At 38.8% G+C, this 27,828-nt stretch overlaps 1 protein-coding gene across 1 annotated transcript in view; it reads left to right on the top strand.

The window, feature by feature from the left end:
- CNTN3 (contactin 3) overlaps positions 1–27,828 on the top strand; it is a 349,115-nt gene that overhangs the window by 305,216 nt on the left and 16,071 nt on the right. The window contains exons 14-20 of the mRNA XM_045992376.1: positions 2,545–2,662; positions 3,507–3,665; positions 3,765–3,914; positions 5,377–5,447; positions 6,418–6,652; positions 9,082–9,197; positions 23,486–23,669. Of these exons, the coding sequence (XP_045848332.1) occupies positions 2,545–2,662; positions 3,507–3,665; positions 3,765–3,914; positions 5,377–5,447; positions 6,418–6,652; positions 9,082–9,197; positions 23,486–23,669 (1,033 nt within the window). The remainder of the gene's footprint in view (positions 1–2,544; positions 2,663–3,506; positions 3,666–3,764; positions 3,915–5,376; positions 5,448–6,417; positions 6,653–9,081; positions 9,198–23,485; positions 23,670–27,828) is intronic.

Raw genomic sequence — 27,828 nt, 5'->3', positions numbered from 1 at the left:
AAGGCAACCATAATCCACACTTGTGATACAATAGATTACTGTAACGTGCTCTTTGCTACCCAGTTTTTATCTTTGACGTTGAGGCAGCCACGTTGATCTAAAGTTATTATTCATTCATTCTCATGGTCTAATACTATTTGCTTAAATGAGTGTCCTGCTAATTCATCTACTTCATGTGATTCTGATTAGGTTGTTTTTGAGTAGCACTGCTACATTCTTGTAAATGTCTTTGTTGAGTATATGCATACATCTCTGTAGAGTGTATACTTAGGAGTGGAATTGTTGGGTCATAAATTATGCGTATGTCCTGCCTTAGTGGATACTTCTAAATAGTTGTCCAGAATGGTCCTACTAATCTATAGTCCTGTTAGCATAATGATTTCCAGTTGTCCCACATCCTCAGTAGGACTTGAAATTGTCTCATTTCTTCTGAAGTTATCTATAAATGGTCTGTGCCATGCAAATTTATTTAACCTTCATAAATAAACTTTATAAACTTGTAAAAATAACTTGCTTCACATGTATATATCTGTTACCCTGACTTGGGTTTACATCCTAGAAGGCAGAGACCATGTATTAGGTACTTCACTGTCCTGGAGTGGACTTAACATGGCAAGCACTCAATGAACTTTTGTTAAGGTGGATCTTAACGCTGTATATCAATCCATTAAAAGAATAGATATAGTAAGAAAGAAGCAGTTGAAGAAGAACAATACAAATATGTTTTATTGAATGAGACAGAAATTAAAGAGGCATCCTTTCTAAATTTTGGTAAATTTTACTTTCCATTTATGTATTCATCCATTCAACTTCATGTTAGTGCTGAAAAAAAAAATCAGTGGTTCCTACTATTCACGTGTCTTATTTAATTGCTTCCTTTCTCCACTCTACATTGTAAATAGATAATTAAAAATTATATTTCTCCTGATGGTGAACCTAACTACATTTCTTCAGGAAGGTGGTTTGGCTTTGACATGAGCTAACTTTTTTCTCTCTTCACCCACCCATACCATAAGTGAAAAGAAATGACATCCAATATCTGTCTCTTCCTTATAGTTTCAACAAATATAACCATCCAATGTGACTTTTAGATGTATTTATATGTCTAAGGACATAAAGAAAGTCCAGTTCCAATTTTCTTTTACCGAACTGCTTTCAAAATAAGCAAATAAACCTAGGGAAGAATAATAACTCTCCCAATGCCTTGATGGAATTTAATAGTAACAGTTCTTACCTCCCTGAAAAGAAGAGATTTCTATAGAAATGATAATCAAGCTCCTGTGAGTATATGGAGCTCATAAAACCGGAAGAGTTTCTAAAGGTCAGCAAGCATTGAAAGTTTTGTCCTGGGGATAAATTTCTAAATAACCCTGAGGAGAAAAGAGAGGGAGGGAAGGAAAAAAGTTCAACTTGATGAAAGTAAAATGTGCAAACTTAACAGTTTTTGGATTATCATTTAATTACAGCCATCAATCACCTCACGTCTGCTTTCTCCCAGTACCCAAGACATTCAGGCAAAAGCCACACAACCTGACCAAAAGAGAATGCATAGCCCATTCAAAACCTAGGAAATAATATTTAAAGAATTTCCCTGTAGGAGATCTTAGGAAATTGCCTAAAAGCTGGAGAATGGAACCCATCTTTCCAAAAAAATACTAGGAAAACCCACGAGTAAACCTATCCTTTTAATTAATAAGATAAACACCATTGCTTCCTCTGTGTACCAGTTAAGAGATGTTTCAGTTGGTGATCATTTTCAAAGAGCTTTGCTTTCCAAATCATTTTATTTTCATTCATATTTTTACTAATGCGTGGAACTGGCCTGCAGTAAGTAATTTTATGAACATGATTTTATATTCTTTTAAAATGCAGACCATTTGAAGTTGAGCTTTTAGAAATACATTTGCTCCATTAATTGGTGCTAGAGAATGCCAGCAAATGTCTTTATGGACAGCTGTTATTTTTAGGGTTTAAACTGTTCTAATTTCTTCTTATTGAGGGGTTCATACTGACTGTTCCTAAATTCTGTATTGAACAAATTAAATAGCATTGGGCTTTTTAAGCACCAATGTGATCAGAAAAATGTTTCAACCATGGTAATCCTCTTGTCCTGCTGTATTTATCTCTCACCAGATACCTAAACGCTTCCCTCCTCTTCTCAGGCAGATAATTGCATAGAGGTTGGAACCAGAGAAAAGAGTTGAGCTGGTGCTGAGCAGTGGATATAAAAAGAAGCGTCACCCTAGTGGAAGTAAATAGACTCTGAGACCATAATCTCTGTCCTTATTTACTTTTGAAGCCATAAATGCCCAGGGGAAATCTTGTCGTTTATTTAGCTACAGGAATCTATGTGTGCAGCCACGTATGGTTTTTAACTTGTTTTTATTTCCATACATTCCATTATAGCAGTCTACAGTCTTGAACCTCCTTGGTCTTCTCTCTAAATATGGGTTTTATCCCAATGGTGTTGTTGGCTACAGCCTTCAAGAATTCTTCCCATTTTCAAAATGACAGTGTGTTCATTACCTGTTTTTTTTCCAACAGAGTTCATCTGGTGATTTAATGATCAGAAACATTCAGCTGAAACACAGTGGAAAATATGTGTGTATGGTGCAGACGGGGGTGGACAGTGTTTCATCTGCCGCCGACCTCATAGTAAGAGGTAGACATTAATGCCTCAGTGGTTTTTGTTGTTGTTGTTTTGTTTTGTTTCGTTTAATTTTTTTTTTAAATCTCATATCTTAACTGGTCATTCCTTACTGGAGGAAAAACCATGAGACCACATATGAACATGTGAGTTGTATTATTGATTTGATTCCCTCCCCCCAAATAGACCAGAGACTATGATGACAAGAATGGGTGCTAACTCTACGAAATAAATATCTCAACTCTGCCCTGCGAATAGCGCTCGCTGTAATCAGCATTTCACAGGTGCTGCCAAGCTGATGTGGTTTTGAGCATGTCATTAATGCAGCAGTAGTGTTTAATATGAAAGAGAATAGTGATAATGTGTATATGACAACTTCCAAAAACCTGAGATCATCCAGAATGCCTGAGAGAATTTGCCAATCTGAGTCACTGTCCAAGGTACTGATTTGCTACTGGGCTGAAAATGACCAGAGTGTGTGATAGACTAAAACAGCCCTGGAAAGCAAACTGGAAACAACAGAGGTGCACCAGTAGATTAAAGGAAAAGACATCATGCCAAAAGTAAATGATGTTGTATTTGGAAAGGTGAAGAAATCCTCAAAAAGTGGGCATCATTTGCAACCCTAGAATACTATGATTTTGATATTACTGACTCCCATCCAGATTGAATATCTAACAGCAGAAATGTCCGAAAGAAAATGCAGTAGTTGTTTTGCTAGGGAAATACCCTTTTTCCCTAAGTACTTTTGAAATTAGGATCTGTTGTCGGTATTACATTGATCATGTGACATTCTTCACTTGGGTAGAAGATGATATTATGAAATTGCTGCCCACTTTTGCATTTTTGCCTTTCTTAGGTTCACCTGGGCCACCAGAAAATGTGAAGGTAGATGAAATTACAGATACCACAGCCCAACTCTCTTGGAAAGAAGGTACAGACAACCATAGCCCAGTTATATCCTATTCTGTTCAGGCGAGGACACCTTTCTCTGTGGGTTGGCAAACTGCCACAACAGGTAAAGGAAAAGAGTCAAATGCCGTTGGTACCTATAAATGGGTTTTAAACCAGTGCTAAGACCTGCAGAATGTCACTTCTCTGACATATTCCTTTTCAGTGCCTGAGGTTATTGATGGGAAAACACACACCGCTACAGTCGTCGAGTTAAATCCATGGGTGGAATACGAATTTCGGGTTGTAGCCAGTAACAAAATTGGAGGTGGAGAACCCAGTTTACCCTCAGAAAAAGTAAGAACTGAAGAGGCAGGTTAGTGTTTTTGTTTTCTGAGTAAAATAGGTTAATAGGTTTCCCTGGGTGTGTATTTCCATTTCTCTCCGACTTGGCCTCCAGGCCAGCAGGGGATTAACCTCAATAATCCATTGTTGCAATTATCTGACCTACGTAATAGCAGAACTGGCCATATGGCATTTGTCAAAAGACATTCTTGTAAGTGATTCTGATGTAATGTGACATTTCCAAAAGTTCAGTCCATCATCAGCATTCATTAGTGCATGTTAAGTGAATATATTTTTGTCACTTAAAGTTATAATTACTATCTGACATAGTCACCCTGTTAACAGGGGAAATGCTGTTTTCGTTTATAACAAGCATTGACAAATTGGTAGGATAATGACATTTGGGAGTTCTGCTGCTAGGAAATCTCATTTTACCACCAAGCTCCATGAATGAGCTCAAGCAAATGATGATCAGGAATATTTTGATCTCTCAACTATTAGATTAAGAGAGAATCGTTGTTAAAATGTTATGTTTTGGGTGAGTATTAATATTAAGACTATTTTTATAACTCTAAAAATACCCTAACATTGAAATTGAAACTCAGGAAATGTTCGTAGTATCGGATTCCTGAGGCATCTGGGAGGATCTATAGACTTTCCTTTTCAGAATCTGTAATATTAATTAATGCTGATTAAAATGATGTTTGAAGTATAACTAGTATGTCACTTTAGGAACTGAGCCAAAATAGAAGTCATGGAATATGTTTCAGTAATTGTAATGATGCTTTTTCACTCAGGACAATGCGTGTGATGTTTATGGCAAGAATTATGAGAAATAGGAGAACCATGCCAATCTTTGTAGTCCGTTTGTTTATTCATACAACACATACTTACGGAGGATCTACTGTGTGATCAGCACTTTCTAGATATGGTGGCTACAGCTCTGAACAAAGACACACCTTCAGGAACTTCTATTCTAGTTGTGTCATAGAAATTACTAAGCATAAAGTTCTCAGTATAAACAGGGAATCTGATACCCATGTGAGGTGTATAAAGAATACCTCATAAAAAGATTTGAGGATTTGAGTCTAGGTCTTTTTGTTTGTTTTTTTTTTAAGTAAAGTCAGTGTTGATACAACAACTATATCTGTAATGTGGAAGAGTCACAAGTGAAACGTTCATGCTGGGTTCATTTCCCATCATCCCCAGGGAATCACTTTCCCTTGTTGTATTGACCTCTATCCTGAGTCATTTTTTTCTTACTGTTTGAGGTATTGCAGATCTATGAAAATTTCATGCAAAAATAAATTATTTGATGATCTTCTCAAAGATAAATATGCATATGTGGATATTGCATGTATGTGTCACATGATCCAGATACACACACACACACGTATAATGTGCCAATGATCAAATTACTTCAAATATTAGAAATAAGCAACATTGAAACAAATGCAAATAGGGTTTTATCTCTGTCTCTCTGACCTACACAGTTCCGGAAGTACCTCCTTCAGAAGTCAGTGGAGGAGGTGGAAGCCGGTCTGAGCTGGTGATAACTTGGGATGTAAGTGTCTGGACAGCAGCCTCCCCCTCAGGGGTTTGCTGTTCCCATCACAGCCTCTGGTGGTGCTGGTGGTGGGCCATAGTACTAGTAGCTCATCTTATGCTAATCATTGTTTCTAGAACTGATTTGTGTTTTGTTTTTGTTTTGTTTTGTTTTGTTTTGTTTTCATTTCACTCTTGCAACATTTTATAGATGAAAACACTAAGGCATAGAGAATATTAAATAATTTGCCCAGAGTCATTTGGCTGGTAAACATGGGGTTGAGAGTCAAGTCCTGGCTGTTTGCTCTCAAGCTGTCCTCACGGCTTTCCACGCAGCTGTAACCCCACTGATGATGTTCACCCATTGATTCCAGCAGGTGCTTGCTTCCTGGCCATGCTCTCAGCTCTTGCTTTATGCTGTAATTAGGAAAAAAATGTGTAATTAGCACATTTAAAGTCAGAAAGCATGAGAATCGGCTGCCTTATTTGAAGATGTTGATGGAAAAATAGAAAGTTAAGAGATCATGAAGGAGTGTCAGGCGGAATTGTTGACATGATCTAAATACAGCTTTGACATTAATACGTTGTTTTTACTTTCTTTTTTTTTTATAGTTTTAGTCTTTGTACTTAATCATCATATCAATAGGTAATTTTTTTTCCATAAAGTCAACATTCTGGATTAGATGATTTTTATTTGACTCAAGTGATGAGGTATATTCAACTGAAAGTATATCTTATGATGCATAACTCAGATTGGAGCTACAGGGTGCTTAAAAAAACCTGAATAACTTAATTCCAACTGGTTATCTGGATGGCTATGAAAAAGTGGCATATGTCTCTTTAAAGCACCTGACTGTGCCACTGACCGTTTCTTTTTTTTTTTTTTTTTTATTATTTGATGGGTTTTGCAAAAGACTAAGGATTAGAGCTCATTTATTTTTGCCTTGCCTTCATGTGTAAGGGTGATTTAATATGTTTTTCCTTTGTAGCCAGTCCCCGAAGAACTACAGAATGGTGAAGGTTTTGGTTATGTTGTTGCCTTCCGCCCTCTTGGCGTTACTAACTGGATCCAGACAGTGGTCACATCTCCTGATACCCCAAGATATGTCTTTAGGAATGAAAGCATCATGCCATTTTCACTGTATGAAGTTAAAGTGGGTGTTTATAATAACAAAGGTGAAGGACCATTTAGCCCGGTGACAACCGTGTTCTCTGCCGAAGAAGGTATGGAGACTGTGTGGTTTGTGTTATCAGTAAACCTAGTAAATGCTTTGTGATTTCAGATAAATTTCTTCCAAAGAATAATGACTGAAGCCGCAGTTAGATTCACAGTCCAGGTAATACACATCAGCCAAGCCGACTTGAAGTACGAGGCTCAGTAGCCAGTCAGAGGATGTAACTCTTGGTTAAAATCTGTGGATGACGAGTACATTTTGAGCTCCAGCTTGTGAAACAGGGCACAACACAGCTTCCCACAGCCTTCTTCTTGGGGGGATAAGATTAGGATACTCTCTTCAAAATGCCCCAGTCTCGATTCTTATGGTGTTTCCTATGACCTGAGAATGAGACGTTAGCAGAATGGAGAGGGAGGCCTAAAGTCTGACATGGAGAGGTCTGCAATGTACAGGCTTAAAGATGTGATACACTGGTTCCAACTAGTGTAGATTCACATATTCTCCACTCTGGACTCATGCTATCTCTCTGCCTTTCCTTTACACTTGCCCCAACTATGGTATCTCCTTAGAAAATATGATTATTAGGAGAATCATATGAAATTGTCGTTTTATAAGAAAAAAGTAGCTGAATATTGGCTATCACATGGGGTTCTACTTAATAAGAATGCTAGGAGCTAGCATGAATTGATGCTTACCATTGCCGGACGTTACCTAATTTGGATTTTCTAATGAGGAATTACATGTAGCTACTATCATTATAGCCCATGTATACTTAAGAAAATGGAATTTTAATGAAAGAAATGAATAAACTAGCCATGCTCCATACAGACTTATCAAACAAGTATTTTAACCAAGAGCCTTTGCCCTGAACCATTCTGAACTCATGAAATGTGGCTTTGCAGTGTCTTCTCTACCCCAAGACCTTGCAGTAAATTGCAGAAGGTGAGGGCACCTGGGTGGCTCAGTGGGTTAAGCCTCTGCTTTCGGCTCAGGTCATGATCTCAGGGTCCTGGGATCGAGCACCGCATCGGGCTCTCTGCTCAGCGGGGAGCCTGCTTCCTCCTTTCTCTCTGCCTGCTTCTCTGCCTGCTTGTGATCTCTCTGTCAAATAAATAAATTTAAAAAAAAAATTGCAGAAGGCGGTCCACAGTAGTCATGTCTAAAATAATAAGAAGACTCAGTTTTTTAATACCACATATTCTTATCCTCTCTTTTTCTATGGAGTTCTGAGAGAAAAACAAGTAGTATTAAAACTTTCACAAAAAATAAGAGCCTTTATATTCATAGCCAGACCCCATTTCCAAGACTAGCCAAGGATTTTCCTGGTAAGGAGAGCAGTCTGAGGAAGGATGGTGGTTACCCCGGGGGTTTTCAAGCACTGCCTACCCTGTGCATTCTGGACTGGGAGGGCTGGAGGTTGGAGGGAGGGACAACCACAGCCTGTTACTCTCACCCTACCCCCCTGCACTTTCCTCCTCCTGTTATTATTCTTGCCACCATTGATGAGTTGAATAAAGGTCTTTCTGTTGCAAACATCAGATAGAGATTTGACTTTTCTATGAAAAAGTGAAGGATTTGTTGGATACTATGATTTACTGAATCAAAAGAAGATTTAAACAGCGTATCTCGTAAGGATCATTAATAAGAAAAGCTGTGGGGCCTCAGAAGCCCTCTAGCTCTCTAGGGTACCAGGACTGGATTGACTGGCCTCAAGTACTCCTCATCTGTCCAAACCAAGTTTCGAATTATCAGGACAGAAAATCTAATAGACCCTTCCGTGGACCAAGATTCTGCCTCACTATCAATCAGCACAGCCCAGAAGAAGGATGATTTAACACAGAAATGGGTATTGGGAGAGGGGAAGTCCCTGCTCAGATCTGTGCTGTGAGACAGGAGAATGACTATGAGCCCCTCAAGCTAAGAGTTGTTTATTACAGAGGGATATTTCTTGTGTAATAAGTTCTGTGCATGTCTGTCTACTCCTTCAAAACAGGAAACGTCTGGAAGTTGCTGTATCTCATTTAAGTGTGCCCCTCTTGTGTCCTGGGATACAGAAGGCACTAACTAAATGTTTATTGAGTAAATGAACTCTGTAGAGCATGACTTTGTTTGGCAAGACAAAATTAAACAAACAGGCAGCATTTGTGTGCATTGGAATGCCCAAGAGCTCTGGGTTGGAGGGGAAAGAAATGAGAAACTGGTGGAGAGAACGTAGGGAAAGAAGGGAAGAAAAGATACCAAGAAAAAAGTGCAACAGAGGAAAGAAGAGTTTGCTGCTGCTGTTTCTCAAGGAAAGTCTACCTACTCCCAAAGCAGGGAAACAGATCAAGACCTGGTTTATGTTTTCAAATGTTTTGATAAAGTGTTTTATTGGCTTTCCAAATATATTAAAGTGCCTTTTTAAAAATAAGACCTTCAATAGATTTTTAAATTAACTACCAAAATAATCATTGTATTTCACTTTCTGTTGCCAAACAGAGCCTACAATAGCTCCGTCTCAAGTATCTGCAAATAGCCTATCTTCCTCAGAAATTGAAGTGTCATGGAATACCATTCCTTGGAAGTTAAGCAATGGACATTTGCTCGGCTATGAGGTAATTTCTTTTAAAACTCATAGACTGCCCCTCCAATTTCCCCCCACTCACTTCTCCTCTCCATCTCCCCATGGCCTCTGTGTTATTCCTTATGCTCCACAAGTAAGTGAAACCATATAATTGACTCTCTCTGCTTGACTTATTTCTTCACTCAGGATAATCTCCTCCAGTCTTGTCCATGTTGATACAAAAGTTGGGTATTCATCCCTTCTGATGGAGGCCTAATACTCCATAGTATATATGGACTGTATCTTCTTTAGCCATTTGTCCGCTGAAGGGCATCTTGGCTATTTCTCACAGTTTGGCAACTATGGCCATTGCTGCTGTGAACATTGGGGTACAGATGGCCCTACTTTTCGCTACATCTGTATCTTTGGGGTAAATACCCAGCAGTGCAATTGCAGGGTCATAGGGAAGCTCTATTCTTAATTTCTTCAGGAATCTCCGCACTGTTTTCCAAAGTGGCTGCACCAACTTGCATTTCCACCAACAGTGTGAGAGGATTCCCCTTTCTCCACATCCTCTCCAACACAAACTATGAGAGACTGTGGACTCTGAGAAACAAACTGAGGGTTTTGGAGGGGAGTCGGATGGGAGGTTGTGTGAGCCTGGTGGTGGGTATTAAGGAGGGCATGTATTGCATGGGGCACTGGGTGTGGTGCATAAACAATGAATTTTGGAAGACTGAAAAAAATAAAATTAAATTTAAAAAATAAAAAATAAATAAACCTAGTAGACTGTATATGTATGTTGCCACGGTACCTTGTCTCCTTCCATTTAAAATTATTTTTAACAATGACATTTAAAGTCTGACTTCTGTTGAAATTTTACTAGCATGTTGTCCCATGTAATTATTAGTGGTTATTGGGTTTAACTTAATAAGCTGAATGAAAATAACTTGGGATAGAAAGAAAAAACAGTGGGGCGGCTGGGTGGTACAGTCAGTTGTACATCAGACTCTTGGTTTGGGCTTGGGTCGTGTTCTTAGGGTGGTGGGATCAAGCTGCGAGTCGGGCTCCATTTTTGGCATGGAGTCTACTTGAGATTCTCTTTTTCCCTTTTCATCTGCCCCTCCCCTTGCTCTCTCTCAGTCTCTCTCTCTCTCAAAAATAATAAATCTTTAATTTAAAAAAAGAATATGGAAGGAGATCATATATCAGATGAGCCAAATCTTTTAGATGGATTGACTAAAAGATAAGAGTGATATTGAACTGTAATATTTAAGTTCAAAAGATATTTATGCCAATATGAAATGATTTTCATCCAGCTCTTTCTTTGTCTTACCTTCTTGGTGGCCTTGTTACATTATATGATTCTCTGTTAGACTCTCCAGAAGATAACTGTCTATAACTTAATTCTTGCCTTCAGTCTGTGACCTAATTCTTGCCTTTAACGAACTCTGTTTGAAGAAGTAAGATGAGAGATCTGAAACATAGTGTGGCACAAGACCAAATGTAATGACCATCAGAATAGGTAACACAGGAGGTGTTTGGATGGTCAAGAGTAATAAGTAGTCTTGAAAGCTGCCATAGGCTTAATGGGACTTTAAAGGAAAATAAGCAAAGTGAGAAGATGGAAAATTCCTGATTAAGCATGGCATGTTGGAGGACTAGAGGGAGTAGTGACCCACCTGCTGAAGAAGGTTCCTATAGCAGGGATGTCTGCAGATAGACACAGGAGAGCCAGGTCACATATGGCTTTGAATATTGAGAAGAACTGTTCTGATTTGGCCACGTGTTTAGTAGGGAGCCATTAGAGCTGGAAGGAGTTGAGCTGAGAACTGGCAAGATAAAAACTAAGTCTTTTTTTTTTTTTTTTAAGATTTATGTATTTATTCCCTATAGAGAGAGAGGATGCAAGCAGGGGAAGGCATAGAGGGAGAGGAAGAGAGAATCTCCAGCAGACTCCTGCTGAACACAGAGCCCGATAGGACCCTGAAATCATGACCCAAGCCCAAATCAAGAGTCTGACTCTTAACCAACTGAGCCACCCAGGCACCCCAAAAGTAATTAAGAAGACTTCTCTGACGGTGATATTGTAAGAATCACAGTTCTGATTTCATCCCCACTCACAGCCATCTTTTTAAGGACCCTCCCTCATGCTTGTCACTCCTGATTCAGGGGCAGGCTTATACAGGCACATACGCAACACAGGACCATATACCCCTCCACTTGCCCACATAACCTCCAACTATAACACCAGGGCGGCCACACAATCCATGGACAGTCAGGCGGAGCTAGTCAGATTCTTGTTTGATATGTTGAACTAAGCAATATAGAGATTGCAATTACTGAGGGTAATGCAGTGATAAGTGGAATGTAGGACCCGGTTCAGGCTTCTCAAGTTAATGCCACGGGCGAGTGGGACAAAGCTTGCTGCAGGTGAGATGGAGCAGACAGACTCTGCTACAACTCCAGTGAGTGGAGGAGACAAGGACCCATGGAGCTGTAGGGACAGCAAGCAAAACAGAATAGCTTTTCGATAATTGTCCAGTTCTCAAGTAGACGGGCGGTATTCTTTTTCATAATGTCACCTTGCCCTCCTTTTCAGTAAACTCCCTTTATAATTGAATTGAGAGAGTTCTGTTCCTGGTAACCAAACATTGACTTGAATAAATATCAGTGATAAAGCAGAGAAAAGATAGGCTAGAGCAGCAGGGCTCCACGATGGCATGGTGGACTGCCTTCACCAGAATTACCTGAATTGTTGCTAAAGATGAACCCCAGAGCCCTCTCTGGACTCACTGAACCCAAATATCTAGAAGTAGGTTTTTGTCAATGTAGATTTTTAGTAGGAAACACAGAAACTTGACCAGGGACAGAACTGCCCAGACTTAGAGAAGTAAAACACCACAAACTGCCTTGATCAGCATCTGAAAGGAAGCCAAGAACATTTAGTTGGAAAGTTCCTTTAATTCCATGACAGTGAATTAAGAAGCAACCCCTACTTTCTCCCCAGTGATTAGAGAAATGGAATTGTAGGGGGAAGGTAAGTGGGATGGAGGGAGATGGAAAGGGAAGCAGTTCTGAGCTCAAACCTGCATGGCATCTTGACTGCCACTTTACTGGTTGTGCTGGAAAAGTCGCATCAACTATGTGAGCCTCGTTTTCCACACCTGCAGAATTGGGCAGTAATTGGCCTAACCTTATTAGGATTGGGGGAATACTGAATGGTATTAGACACTTATGTGCTTCTTGCTGTCTCTGGCTCATAGTTGTAAACAATCCCTAAATGCAAGCCCTATCTCAAAAGAATTGCTGAAATATTAATTTGTAGAATTCTCCCCAGTAAATATCCTTAAGCAATTCTTCCACTCTAAGCTTCTTTGCCTCAAGAAAGTTTATGATAGTTGTCAAGACGAGTTGCCTGCGAGAGCCCTTTCTCCCTAGGTTTGTTTGCAAAACTCAAGCCCTTAAGGAGTTAGTTCCATGTGTCCTGGAGGGTAAGAAGAAAGCAAATGCCACTGAGAAAAAAATAGAAGTGAAATTCCAGGTGACCTTGGTGGAAACAAAGATCTGATGCTTACAAAATCTTGGGGGGCCCATACCTTTCTACCTGGCAGTCTCCATGTTGGTGGTAAGACCACAGGAGGGAACAGATCTATTTCCCACTTTCAGCAAGGATCAATGATTTCCCATTCTCCAAGCATGGTCCGGGAACTAAAGGGATCAAATCAATGTAATATTAAGTTTTCTTGGCAAGGTTTTGGGAATGGGCGCCCCAGCAGTGACTGAGGTTGAATTTCCCATTAGCTGAGCAAGATATGAAACTCAGTGGTAAATCAAATTAACTTAAGGAAAATAAACAAACACATTATGCATGCCTCAGACAATGGACGGAGATGCACATCCCCGTTAATAACCTTGCCCTTTACAAACCACAAGACAGGATGGTAATTCGAGAGCTGCTGGTTGTAGTTTGTGAAATAGTTAAGAGAAACAAGAGAATATACATAAATGGGCTTTGTGGTTTTCAAAGCATCACAGCCAAGGTAGCAGTTGCTGGCAATTTTTTTGGCAGCATGAGGACATATAGATGTTAATTTTGCAATACATAAATGTAAGCTGATAAGAATATTCTATAAGAAAGCTGAGTTATACCTCTTTTGTTTGTCATGAAAGAGTGATTGAATGAAAGAGAAAACCAAAGAATCCAAAGAGAGCCAGCATAGGATCTTATTAAGTCCACACCGTCTTAGAATTAGACAGACTTGCAGCCAACTCCACTAGGATAGAGGATGAGCTCCACCAGGCACTGGGAAGTCGGCTTGTTTATTCAGTTGTGCCAGGAGTCCTATCTGGCACACGGGAGGCATGCAAAAAAATATGTGTTGATTGAATAAATGCAATTTTGACTCCACTTTCTTGCTGCTGTGGCCTTGAGCAAGTTATTAAAGCTCTCCAAAGCTCCGTTAAAATAAAGATGATAGGGACGCCTGGGTGGCTCAGTTGGTTAAGCGGCTGCCTTCGGCTCAGGTCATGATCCCAGCGTCCTGGGATCGAGTCCCACATCGGGCTCCATGCTTGGCAGGGAGCCTGCTTCTCTCTGTCTCTGCCTGCCACTCTGTCTGCTGTGCTAGCTCTCTCTCTCTCTGACAAATAAATAAATAAAATCTTTAAAAAAAAAATAAATAAAAAAAAAATAAAGATGATAATAGTAAATAACACACTGCATCATTGGAGAATAAAATGAGATAAAGCAGCTACTGTCAAAATGGCTGGAAGAGACTTAGGCTTTTCTCTGTTTGGAGCATTGGTCACTAGGATAATATCTCTTTGGAAGGAAAAATTGGAAAAAGCAGTGAAGAAACATGGAAAGACCTAGTATAATCCAAATGCGTGGTTCAGTGCTGCTGTTTCTGTTGGTGCTGGTGTGTTGCCCTCAGGGTGGGAGGCAAAAAGATGAGAGAGGCAAAGAGAAAATGGGACTTACTTTGACATTATTTGTGGGTTGGGGTGCATGGCAGCTTGCCTGTCTGTATAAAGAGCCGCAAACCTAACATCCAAATGCAGCATGAATAAGGTGTTGAAGGGAAACAACTAGTGAAAATTTCTTTCCCTGAATCATGGAACACTACATCAAAAACTAATGCTGTTCTGTATGCTGAAGAACATAACATAATAAAAAAATAAATTAAAAAATTTTTTTCTTTCCCGAGTGCTTGTTAAATAGGAAGAGAAAGATATGCTAATTTGTAGAATCTTAAGAAATATTTTATGTAATTACACGAAGATAAAAATATATATTTTCTTAGGTTCAATAATGATTTAAACACGAACATGGAACAATCGTGTGGCTGACTTTCTGGGTTGCAGTTTCCCCAATATGGCTTTAAAATTGTTAATAGCTCCTGCTTTTCTCTCATCTCAGCGAGGGTTGATCGTGTGCCACGTGGCATGCTGAGCACACATCATCATTAGCATCCAGACTAATTTTCTTTCTGATTTGACCAAGTAGTAGTTGAGGAGCTCATTTCCCTGGGCTCCAATTTATTTCATCTGCTAAGCCGTAACACTCAGGCTCAGATCTTTCTTGTGCCCTTTGAATAGGAACCAGGGATGCAGGCATGATAAAGAAGATGCAAAGGGTTGAAGTTCATGGGTAGCAGGTGCCGGAGGAACAAAAGCTCCAAAGTTATAGCGTAATTTCTCCCATCAATTTCTGAAAGCCATTATGTGTCTTGAAAAATAAAACTGGAGAGAATGACCTTGATAAGTGATTGAAACAAATGTCTACAATTGTGAGATAATATAGATTAGCACTTTTGGGGGATACTTAGTGATTTTTTTAAATGAGTGGGAGAGGAGCAAAACCAAAAAATGTGTGCAAAATGCATGACTATTAACCTCACTGATATCAATGAAGTTTTAGAATATAAGTGAGGTTCTGTGGGGTGAGGTCTGGAGCTGATGACCAAGAAAGAATTCTAGAGACATCTTTGGTGCAAAATGGTAGTTTATTAAAGCAGGGGGACAGGACCCATTGGCAGAAAGAGCTGCTTCCCCGCGTGTGTGAGGGGTGGTTTATAATATACTATGGGGTTGGGGGAAGTAAGGAAAAGGGAGAGTTTAAAGAACTTTCATATGCTGAAGAGGACCCACAGGATACCTCAGGTCTTGCCATTTCAAGTTAAGGTTGTTTTTCCTTTTAATAAGGCATTAACAGTAAGGTATAGTTGGGAGATTCCTGGAGGAATGCCACATTCCTGCTATCACACATCCTTATCAGTGAACTTCAGGTTTAGAAGAAACTTAACTTTATTTATATTTCCCTCTACCTCCCTCAATTTTATGGAGGGGAAGATGATGTTAGGGCTTCAGGAATGGAGTTAGGATCTTTGGAAGTTAGGCTATTGATAAGAAAGCTTCTTCCTTGTAAATCACTGGGACATTTGTAAATTGAGGGAGACTCAGGTCTTGCAGGTTTGTGATCTCTACAAATTAACTATTTGTTTTTCCTTTAGGGCAGCCAGGAGTGCCTGAGGAGCATCACCTATACCCCATGGTGGGGCAGGGGGGGGAGGTGTTGTGGGGTGTCTGCCTCTGCTTTGTCCTCAGCTTGCCTTCTGTTCCCTCATCAATACCTTCATCCAGACTCCTGTTCTAAACAGCTGTGGAGAATGTGGTTGGTTTCAAACATTTTAATTACAAAGAGAAAAGATGTCAAAAATTTAAGTTATTTTCTGAGAGTGTGAAAATTCTACTGGAAAAAAAAAAAGAAAAGTACATGAAGTCTAATTCCATACTATCAGGCAAAGAATTAACTGATTCTAGAATTAATTCATTCTAGAATTAGTCAAATGCAACTTGGGAAAATTGGATAGAAACTATTGAGACACATTTAAACAAATAGGAAGCAGGCAAAAATGAATTCGAGTGAATGAAATGCAGACTTTAGGCTCAGAGGAAGGATTGGTTATTCTAGAGAGAGCAGTCACTGTGTGTGAGCCAGAGTTGCTCAAAGGGAGTTCTGTATGTGTGGTGGTAGTGGTGCGTGTGTGTTTGAGCTATAACTGACATACAACATTATATTAGTTTCAGGTATACAACATAATGAGTTGATATTGTATAAATTGTAAAATGATCATCACAGTAAGTCTAGTAACATCCATCAGCACCCATAGTTACAAATTTTTTGTGTGTGTATGTGTGTGTGACGAGAACATTTAGGATCTCCCTTCACAATTACCATTGCTGTGCATGAGATCCCCATGACTTTTATTTTATAACTGAAAGTTTGTGTTCTGTGTGTGTGTGTGTGTGTGTGTGTGTGTGTGTGTGTTCTTTGTTCTTTGTTAGGGCAAAGGTAGTCCCTAGCAAACTGTGTCCCTGCATAGGGATTCAGGGGAATAAATATCATAGCCTCTCTCCTCCTACACTCCCATCTCCTGTCTTCTATTGACCAAATCCAGTGAGAAGCCAGAGGGCCAAGGTCCTGCAGCACATGGGTCAGCCCTCCAATGACTGAGAACCATGTAAGGAAGAATAGAAGATAGATCCACATTTGTCTTCCAAAACACTATTGAATTCATTTTTCCTGCCTTGTCTTTATCTAAATACATTTGAAGCTAAGTTGAAATATTTGTCTCTCTGAAAATCTTTTAAGTATAAACAAAATGATTTTAGTCTACTAAAATAGTATTTCTGACTTAATACCTGTACTTTGATGGCTAAAGAAAGTGCCATTTTTCAGTACATTCCTTTTATAAATTGCATTCTGTGTTAAGTTTTAATTAAGTGGCATCTCATGTGCAATAATATGAAGGACTCCTTGGAGCAGAGACATTCGTTTTTGGAACAATCAAATTACTTGCAGAAATACAGATGGCATTTTATATCATGACATTCCTCGAGTTTGTTTCTCTGTACTTATCCAGATAGAAATACATTGGCCTGTGATAGGATTTTATGGTTCTGAAGAAAAATAATTATATTATGTCATCAAGAAATTGGGAGTTCCATTGTTTCATAGATGCAAAGAATATTAGGACTTGAGTACTTAGCTTGGCGAATAAAAGGAAAAAAAAAAAGATTCTTCCTCTCTGCTGTATCCACCCAACACTTCTTACACCAAATATGTGGGGTTTTTTCTCTACACTGACCGATTCTCCTACACCTGTTGGGTGTCCTAAAATTGAGTTCAATTCTGACACCATAAACCTAGAGTTAACTTTAGATACCACAAATTAAGGGCTTAGTCCACAAGACTGCCTGCCCCTACCTTCCCCCCTCTGTCCCTCAACACCCTTCAGATGCCAAGCCTCCTATACTTATGATTGGCTATAAATCTGGAGTTCCCACAACCTCCTCCTTGAGTTTGAGATCTTACTGTAAGGGCCTATTCAGCCAGAGCAGCCCCACCCTGGTTCAATGCCATTTTGTTGTAAAACTTAAATTGACTTTGCCCCCCACCCCCCAGGGGAACTTACTAAAAACCAAGTCCTGGAAACCAGTCCCAGGTAACAAAGTCCAAGTACAAGGGTGGGTCAGGCCAGGTGGAGGTATTCAATCAGTGGGGGCGCATACTGTCTCCTAGCTACCAACCAAGAAGTATGGGCCCCCCCCTTTGGGCACCTTCTGGGCCCCAATTCTGAACAAGGTGATAGGTTTGTTCAAATGTCTACTAGGGTAAATTGTAATTCAATTGGTCACCTAGGACTGCAGCTTTCTCCGTGTGTTACAATTTCATCGGCCACCTGTGCGTGGCCAGGCCCAACCTCATGGCCTTTGCTCTATAAAAGTTAGTCTGGAAAGCAGGGAGGGGTCGTCCTCTCTGTAAGGGGCGGCCCCCACCGGTCTGTTTGAGGGTCGGTTTGATTCTTGATGCTTGGCACGAAATAAAGCTTTGCTTGACTTTTCGCTCCTTTAATCACAGACCCATTATTGGGGTACCCATTTGGGGGGGGACCCAACATTACCAGTACAGCTCACAAAACTTAGGAAAGTGCCTTACTTACTATTACATATTTATTATGAAGGATACAACTCAGAAACAGACAAATGGAAGAGAGGCATAAAACAGGGTCTGTAGAAGGGGACACACAGAGCTTTTATGCCCTCTCCAGGAGCTCTACCCTCCCAACACCTTAGTGAGTTCACCAGTCCAGAACCTTCAGTTAGGGCTTTTTTATGAAGGCCTCACTGCAATCGTGATGGATTAAATCAATGATCATTGGTTAACTGACCCAACCTCTAGTCCTTGGTCAGGAGGTGGGGCTGAGATTCCCATACTCTACTTATTATAAGGTTGGTTCCCCTGGCAACCAGTCCCCATTCTAAAGCTATCCAAGAGCCAGCACCCACCAGATAGCTTATTAGCATTCAAAAGGAAATGTCTAGTGTTTGGGGATCTCTGAATTTCTGTGGTGGAAAGGAAGGAGGCATTTCTGACTACATTTGTTAGGTCATTAAGAACTCAACAATACTGAGTGCTTAGTATGTGTAGGCGTTCCTTTGGATGGTAGAGCTATGCTGATTACCAAGACAGACAACTGCCTCAGGTGTGTGACCAGAGCTTGGCATCTGCCCCTCCTGCTGTCTGCCATGCCAAGGAGTACAGCTGTCTCTCTTCACAGGTGCACACTCCATACTAGCAAATCAAGGCACAGTGATACACAGATATTCCAGAGGTTGAGCTACTTTCAGGTATATGGTGATGGAAAATGTTGAGAGGCACAGTTATTCTGACTGCCTGCTCCTCTGCAGTGGATTTACCTTTTATTCCACACACTGCTCTTCCTCCACCCCCTGCCCAACTCAGATTTTACCACTTGAAAATATGTGTCTTCAGTTCTGGAAAATTCTCAGACATGTTCTCTTTAATTGTTGCCTTTTCCTCCCTCTGTCCTGCAACTCTGGTTGGAACTTCTCATTTGATCTTCCATATCTCTTTGTTTTCATAATTTTTATTTTTTTCTCCATGTTGTGGATGTATTAGTTCTCTTTTCTTGTTTTAAATTTAATTTAATTTTACTTTTCTTCAGTGTTCCAACAGTCATTGTTTATGCACCACACCCAATGCTCCATGCATTACGTGGCCTTACATACCCACCACCTGGCTCACCCATCCCCCACCCCCCTCCCCTCCAAAACCCTCAGTTTGTTTCTCAGGGTCCACAGTCTTTCATGGCTTGTCTCCCCCTCCGATTTCCCCCAACTATAATTCTCTTTTCAATCATGTAGTCTTTAGCTTAATTCTGTCACTGACTTTATCTGTTAATACTGTATTTTTCTGATATTTTTCAAATCCATCCAGTTTTCTTTTTTTTTTTTAATCTTCTATTCTATTCAACATAGATTCAGTCCCTTCTTTAGTGAACTTGGACATTTTAAATATACTTATTTAAAATAAATAAGTAGGGGCACCTGGGTGGCTCAGTGGGTTAAGCTACTGCCTTCGGCTCAGGTCATGATCTCAGGGTCCTGGGATCAAGTCCCGCATGGGGCTCTCTGCTCAGCAGGGAGCCTGCTTCCCTCTCTCTCTCTCTGCCTGCCTCTCTGCCTAGTTGTGATTTCTCTCTGTCAAATAAATAAATAAAATCTTTAAAATAAAATAAAATAAAATAAAATAAATAAGTATATTTAAAATATACTTTTTTTAAATCTTCTATTCTATTCAACATAGATTCAGTCCCTTCTTTAGTGAACTTGGACATTTTAAATATACTTATTTTGAGATCCACTTCAGATCAGTATCTTGTAGCTAGACTCCCACAAGCCTACTCAGCTAACTTTCTTTCTTATTAGCAGGATTCTTTATGTATTTTGTAATATTTTTCTCTGCTTGTCTTTAGTACATGAAATTTTCGTGTTCTGTCATTGTTATAGTAACTCTTTTTTCCACCAAGTGCTATACAAATAAATATGTATTTATTTATTTTATAGATATATATCTATAGATATATCTTTTTTTAAAATTGAAGTATAGTTAACAGACCACACAATTATATTTGCAGAAGTTTTCCTTCAGTCCAGATGGTTTCCTTTCTTCTTCCCTGCATTGTGATTCTGTCTATAAAATCTGAATTAGCACAGACTTACAGTCTGTTTTCTCAGGTATAGGACTTTTACCATTTAAATACAAACACAACTGAGGGGAAAATTTGGTCTTTGTCTTTATTTCATTCTTGACTTTTCCCTCCTTTATTCTTCTTCTTTTATTTATTTATTTTTTTACTTTTCCCTCCTTAAAAAAATCTATCTACCCTTATTAAATATTTTTGAGCAAAATTTTATAGGACATATTTTATTAACTACTCATAGAAAATTGGGAATATTAATGTACTGCCTTGGTTCTTTATGTTTGAGTTGTATGCACATTTATTCAATTTTGTAAGTAAAGCTATGTAAGGAGATTACATAATCAATTCCAATGAATATCACATTCCAATTTGGTACAAATTTTCTCTATGGTCTAAATATTTCTAATTCATGTCAGCAACTAAGATACAAAAATAAATCTCTCGTTCTGGTACATGGAGTACTTCAAAAGCATACTGCTATCAAGAACCTTAAGTGCTTTTTATAAATACATTTATAAGATATATTCCTTATGCCTATTAAAAATTATTTTTATTTCTTCTTTAAATCAGTCACTTGAGGAACACTTTCTTCGGCAACTTAACTTGAGGTAATTTGACATACCAGAAAAAGAATGGCCATAAGCAGAGACCAGTGTGTATGACAGGATAACCCTGATTGAGTTGCTTAACTCCTGGGGGCCTCTGATGTCCCATCTGTTAATTGAGGGTTTCAAGAGCTCATGATTATGTGATTTCTTTCCCCAGTCTATGCTATACCCAAGGCTTCAAGTTTCAGGCTGCCTGTAACATGTTATTCTAATTACTGACTCTGTGTCATTCTTCGTTAATAAGTGGATAATGTTTCAAGGGCAGGGAATGTGTCTTACCATTTTGGAGTCCTCTAAACCTAATATTACTTAGTGTTTACTGTTGTTGAATTTGGAATGTGTACCAGTTTTTAGTATCCATTAACAGTTTAGGAGTGCCTGGGTGACTCAGTCGGTTAAGCATCTGCCTTCGGCTCTGGTCATGATCCCAGAGTCCTGGGATCAAGCCCCACATCTGGCTCCCTCCTCAGCAGGAAGCCTACTTCTCCCTCTCCTCCCAGCTCCTGCTCTCTTTTGCTACCTCTCTCCCTCTCTCTCTCAAGTAAATAAATAAAATCTTTAAAATAATAATTTACTTGGCTGTGGCTTTATAAAAGACAATTTTGTACGTTATCCTTAATTAATGAAAAAAATTCTTTGTGATTTTCTATGATACTGGGTTCCCTAAGATATGTAGATTTTTTTTTTTTTTTGCTAAAATATCATCAAGTTTCAGTGTTAATTCAGTGCTTTAAAGGTGTAGAAATTACATATTCAATTTAGTCCTGATCGTTTGGGTTCTTATCCTTCTTCTGAGGTTTATATAAAAATTAATAACTCTTCCAAGAGTAATGCACATACACATATACATGGACACAGCATTTTACATGGATTTAAGGGGTCCTGTATGTAAATATAAATATGAATGTAAATATAAACACAAACATGTACATACATATACACACATGCATATATATACACACACATGCATACACATATGTAGGGAAAATATTGTCCTAGTACATTATTAGTGTGCTAACTTAGGATCATTATTGAAAAATCTGATTTTTCTACTAATTTTTTTAACTAAAGAATTTCATAGTTACCCTTTTTTTTTTTTCCCCAAAACACTGTAACTTCTAGTGTGTTTTTCCCAGAGGGCTAAAGCTGGTTACCCTAAGCAGATCATAAACAAGCTTTGTTTGGACCATACAATGACTTTACAAAAATTGAACCAACTCTAAATTTAGGCCATTTCACATTAAAATAAAGGTTTCTCCTTTTCTTAAACAAACAAAAGGGGCTCAGTCGGTCAATTTTCCAACTCGATTTCAGCTTAGTCATGAACTTAGCGTCAGGGGATCGAGCCCTCTGTTGGGTTCCATCGTCAGCAGTTTCCTCTCTCTCTCTCTGTCAGATAAATAAATAAATCTTAAAAAAAACAAAAGACCTGTAACCACTGGATCTTCCTTCCCTTGGTAGAGCCAAGTAGTAACTCCCTTACTAAGGTGGAACTTGGCTGTCTATTTTGCCACAGTCCCCATAAGTGTCTACTGTCTTCATGACTGATGGCTAAGAATCAACGGCCATTTTCATTGTGCGCGAACAGCTGTTGACTTCCACAAATTATAGAAATGGTCTTCTGTTTTCATATTTTGCTATCGAGAAGATAAATGAAAGTCAGAAAGGGCACACGTTGCATGAAATATGGGAGAGAGCATATGCATTTCTTTATGAAAGCAAAAAAAATATGCCTTACATATTTAAATTAAGTGTTTGGGCTCTGCTTTACACGATTAAATGGTGATATCCAGTCTCAGCCTGAGGAATGCTTATACTTTTCCTGAACAATGTGGTGGTCTTGTTGCTGTTGCTCTTCGTGTTGGTTTTGCTTTGACTTTCTGGATAATCCGAACTTTATAGCGCAGCACAGCAAAACTTGATAGCATGAATTGGAGATGGGAAACATGTATTTTTATTGGATTTTTCATACCCTTGTTTCTTTTTTTATTAAATATTCTCATTAAGTTTTTTTATACTTTATACTCCATATGCATTTATCTTTATATAACATCTCAGATCATTTTGCACAATTCAGAATAATGAAGTACAAAGAAAACCTGTTAGCATAACTTAAATTTAACTGTGTTAACTGCTTTCCTTTTCTCTTCAGCAGCTCTGCATGCACAGGTGGCCTTGTTGACACCTGGCCATCCCTGGAGGACAGACCAGTGGCCAGCTGGCTTTTTGATAGTCTTTTCTCTGATAGTTCGCTTTCTTCCCAGAGGGAACCGCCACCATCCAGGCGAGGTGAAGCAGAGCTGCCAGCATTCCGGAGTTGAGCTTGGACCTGGTTGGTTAGGAGAAGGAGAAACTGCCTGCTCTTTTAAATTTGCATTGCACCCTCATTTTCCTTTAATTAGCTATAGTCTAGGGGTATTTAGTTCTCACTGTCTTTGACTTTATCTGGTTTATTTTCTGTCTCCTCCCAAAGTCCCTTTTCTCCTCTGGCACAGAATCTAGTGGGACCCCTAGCACATAGTAGGTCCTTAAAGGACATTTGCTGTGTAAATGATGAATATAAATACATTATAGTACCCATTTTCATGAAAACCACTTTGTGGAAGTGTGGTAGTGTTTGTGTCAACGTTTTCCATCTTTTATGTTTTCCTGTCGACCAGGTGCGCTACTGGAATAATGGAGAAGAAGAAACATCAAGCAAAGTGAAAGTTGCAGGAAATGAGACATCAGCCAGACTCCGGGGCTTGAAGAGTAATCTGGCCTATTACACAGCTGTCCGGGCTTACAACAGTGCTGGTGCTGGGCCCTTTAGCACCACAGTGAACGCAACCACAAAGAAAACTCGTACGTAGATTCGATTTTTTGAATGGCAAGGACGTCGTTTATGGTAGCCTTCTTTCTCATTTAAAATTGGACAGCCCAACTCAGTAAGCCCACTGAATGCTACAAATCCAATCCCAGACCGTTGTAAACTCAGAGACACACATATCTTTGTCTTCCTGAGGTCCCTGGATCTTTAGATAGAAACCCCATGTGAAAATCAATGTGTACCTTTTGAAAAACCTTAGCGTGGGGTGTTGAGTCTATCCATTTTTCTTTTAAAATGATAAACCTAGTTTATTTTCATGTTTTTTTTTAGTTCCCCAAAGCTTGAGGATTTCCAGTGTACGTGAATGAGTTAAATTTCACACCAGAGAGTCAAGAGTGGTTTTCTTCTTTTTTTTCTTTCCTGTTGATGCTTTTTTGGCATTCAAAAGATGCCAGCGTGGGGCGCCTGGGTGGCTCAGTAGGTTAAAGCCTCTGCCTTCGGCTCGGGTCATGTCATGATTTCAGGGTCCTGGGATAGAGCCCGGCACTGGGCTCTCTGCTCAGCAGGGAGCCTGCTTCGTCCCTCTCTCTCTGCCTGCCTCTCTGCCCATTTGTGATCTCTCTCTCTATCAAATAAATTTAATCTAACTGGAGACGTCAGTTGCCTTGAAAGCTGAGTCTTTGTTAGCTATGTATATTCGCAGGTAAATTCACAAGCAGCAGTTAGGAGCTGTGCATAACTTGGCTTTGAATTACATTACAGGAAGATCAGTGATTTGCAATTCCATAGTCTTCCACATATATTTCAGTTAAACTGATAGAAGAGTTATATTTTTAATCATTGTATTGTGTTAGTAACTTCTTGGAGTGCAACCACTTCAGTTGTCCTTGTCATTGTCATCATTACAGCTAATACTAATTGAGAATGTTCTATGTCCCAAGTGCTTTACATGCATTCGCGCATTTAAACTTCCTAACTACCACAGGAGGTAACTATCAGTATTTTTTTTTCAGCATAACAGTATTTATTGTTTTTGCACAACACCCAGTGCTCCATGCAAGACGTGCCCTCCCTATTACCCACCACCTGGTTCCCCCAACCTCCCACCACCCGCCCCTTCAAAACCCTCAGGTTCTTTTTCAGAGTCCATAGTCTCTCATGGTTCACCTCCCCTTCCAGTTTCCCTCAACTATCAGTATTTTTTAACATTGTATAGGTAAGGAAAATGGGAATGTAGGATGAAGTACTTTTAACATAACAACGCATTACTTTTATTTACAGAAAATTGTTTCTCTTCTTTTCAGAATTTATTAACTCGGTAAAAATGTTTGCTTAACTGGCTTCCTATGGGAATGAGACATCAATTTTGCTTGATTTCTATATCTATATTTAATTCCCAAGTTTGTGTAAGAATATACATTTGTTAGATAAAATTGCTAAGAATACCAGTAATATAAAATGGAATATCATTAGCTAGCTTTGTGGGTAAGTTAACATATATATTAAACATAATTCTACTACTTTAGATTTTAGTTAGCCAGTGTTAATTTGATTAGCAAAGTTCACATTCATCTTTGTATGATCTATACAAAAGAGAACTTGATTACTAATTTACTAGTATAATCAGATTGCAGACCGAAAGTTTAGCAACAATCCATTATAAATCTTTAGTAGCATACCTTTGCAAGCAACCAACTCATGTAATAATTCAGTATTGTCCCTCACTAGTTATTAGGGGATGTCTGACCCAATCTCTTACTCAAAATACACAGCAGTGTTTACACCAAGTAGTATATGGGCTTGGAAATGCTTAAACTGAAAATATTCTGTGTTTAGAACTTCTCGCTAAATATGTTTGGTATTCTCAATAACAATTCTGAATTAGTAAGATTTAAATATACATCATTATTTATATATTCAAAGCACAGCATCATTCAAAAATTCTGATTGCAGGAATATATGCAAACAAGTTTATCTGGCTCTTTCCTCTGACTTAATAATTGATGTGATTACTTGCTAGAAAATTATGATTATACACAACTGTGTGACATCATCATGGAATCAGTGAAGAACTTAGCAAATTGGTAAGATAGGAGGAAAAGACAATAGGAATGTTATGATAATGTATAATAAATGAAATACAGTTTTAAAAAGAAATTTTTGATTTAGATGTAGCATATAGGCACCCAATCTAAAGTAGAAATTTACAACGGTAATGATGGCAATTATGATTTTAATGGTTGACAGAGCGATCTGCAGTCACTGTTCTAAGTATGTTTTTCGTGTACTGATTCTCACTTCTTACAACACCGTGACTTGGAAGCTGCTGGTAGCCTCACCTTAGAGATGAGGGTGCTGAGGCTTATAGAGGTTATATAACTTCCCTCCATTACAAACTAAGTAGCTGGATACTGCTAGACATAGTCTTAATTGTGCTGTCCTCTCTTTCAGCCATTTAATCAGAATATCCATGCCCCGTTTAACACCAGTATTTATTGGGATTTTTGTTCCATGCTTAGGACATGGGTAAGGTGATCAAAGATAGACAGTACTCCTTTGCTCACAGAGCTGTAGTCTGATGGGAATTCCAACAATTGAATAAAATCTCTCTGAAGGTGATACATTTGTATTACTGCAAATTATTCAGAGTCTGCGTGTCGATCTGCAGGTGTTATTAGGGAAAAATTCCTACGTTGGGTGGGAATTTCATAGAAATCATTGAAATCCTTAATTATTCTAAGACTAGATATATAAAAAGCATGTGTTAAACTTTCACTTTTATGTTAATAATTTTTCCTTAAAGATACCAAAAATGCGAGTAAAACAGGATCCTTTAAAGTACCTGTTACTGGCAACTCTCAATAGTCATCCTAACCTTTGTCCTGGATTTAGCTCTAAATCCTATTTAAGAATTTTGGTAACGTTTTGTGATTATCTCTATAAACAGAATTATCATCATGCTTTAAACATAAAGAACTAAGATTACGCCATTGATTGCTTGCTTGCTGACTGTTTTTCCCTCTGGATTGCAAACTTTACAGGGAAAGAATCTTCCTGTGTCTTGTTCATCAGGCCCTAGTGCCAAGCATGGTGCTATAAACCACTGGTTAAATACTGATTGGGTAGCTAAATGCATGAATGAAAGCTAAAGCAGGCCAGCCTGAAGGATTATTATTAATCAAATATACTTCCTCTTGACTGAACATTGTGAATTCAAAACACTTACTGTAGTTTTTTACCATCTTACTTAAACTGTGCAAGTTTCATGGACTCGTAATCATGGAATTTAGTATGCAAGCCTTTATATCAGTACAGATCCTGGGTGATTATTTTTGATTAATGTCAAATAATACAAGGATTCTCAAGTTAAATACGTAGCTTCCGTTGAACACTTAATTTTTGATATCCAAATACTTGTGTTTTTTGGAAGCATTTCTGAGTTAAAACTCTAATTAGCCTCTTTAAGTAATCTAAAATGGGTCTCTGTTACTTGCAACCCAAGGGGAGCTAACTCTTAAGAACATCTTGTATCTAAAGGCACTGATGAGGAAAAATTGCAGATGGCATGTAAATGATGAAATTTGTTGGCTTCTAAAAGGAAACATATTGAGAATTTTATGCTCAGAGATAGCGAGAAAGAATTTGTAGGGCAAATATTCTGCTTTGTGTAACTAAAAAGCCAAGTGGTAATTCTGGTTTTCAGTATGGATGGATTTAGCACTCAACCAACATCCTCAAGATTCATCTTATAAGATCTCAAACTGAATATTTCTAAAACTAAGTTCTTGACTATGCCATCCACCCCATTTCAAACCTCTCCCTTTCACAACTCTCCATCCCAGTAACTTAAATCCCAATTATTTCAGTTGCTCAGGCCAAAAATCTTGGAATCACCCTCAACACTTCTCTTTCTCTCATACTTAACAACCGACTTCTGCAAGAATCTACCACATCTTATTGTTATCATTGCTATCACCTTGATGTAAGCTGGAACATCCCTCACATGGATCAGGGCAGCGACCCCTTCCTGTTCAGCCTCTTTCCACCCTTGTCTCCAGTAAGCCACAGTGATGCTCGGGATGCCCCATTTTATCTCATTTCAGATAAATACTAAATCCTTATAATGCTCAATAAGGCTTTATATGATTCATCCTCCAAATCCTCCTCTGACTTATTTCCTATTATTTTCCTCTT

Source organism: Meles meles, chromosome 20, assembly GCF_922984935.1.
Source record: "Meles meles chromosome 20, mMelMel3.1 paternal haplotype, whole genome shotgun sequence".
Lineage (NCBI taxonomy): Eukaryota > Metazoa > Chordata > Mammalia > Carnivora > Mustelidae > Meles > Meles meles.
The sequence above is the reverse complement of the archived record's forward strand: the minus strand, read 5'-3'. Positions and strand labels throughout refer to the sequence as shown.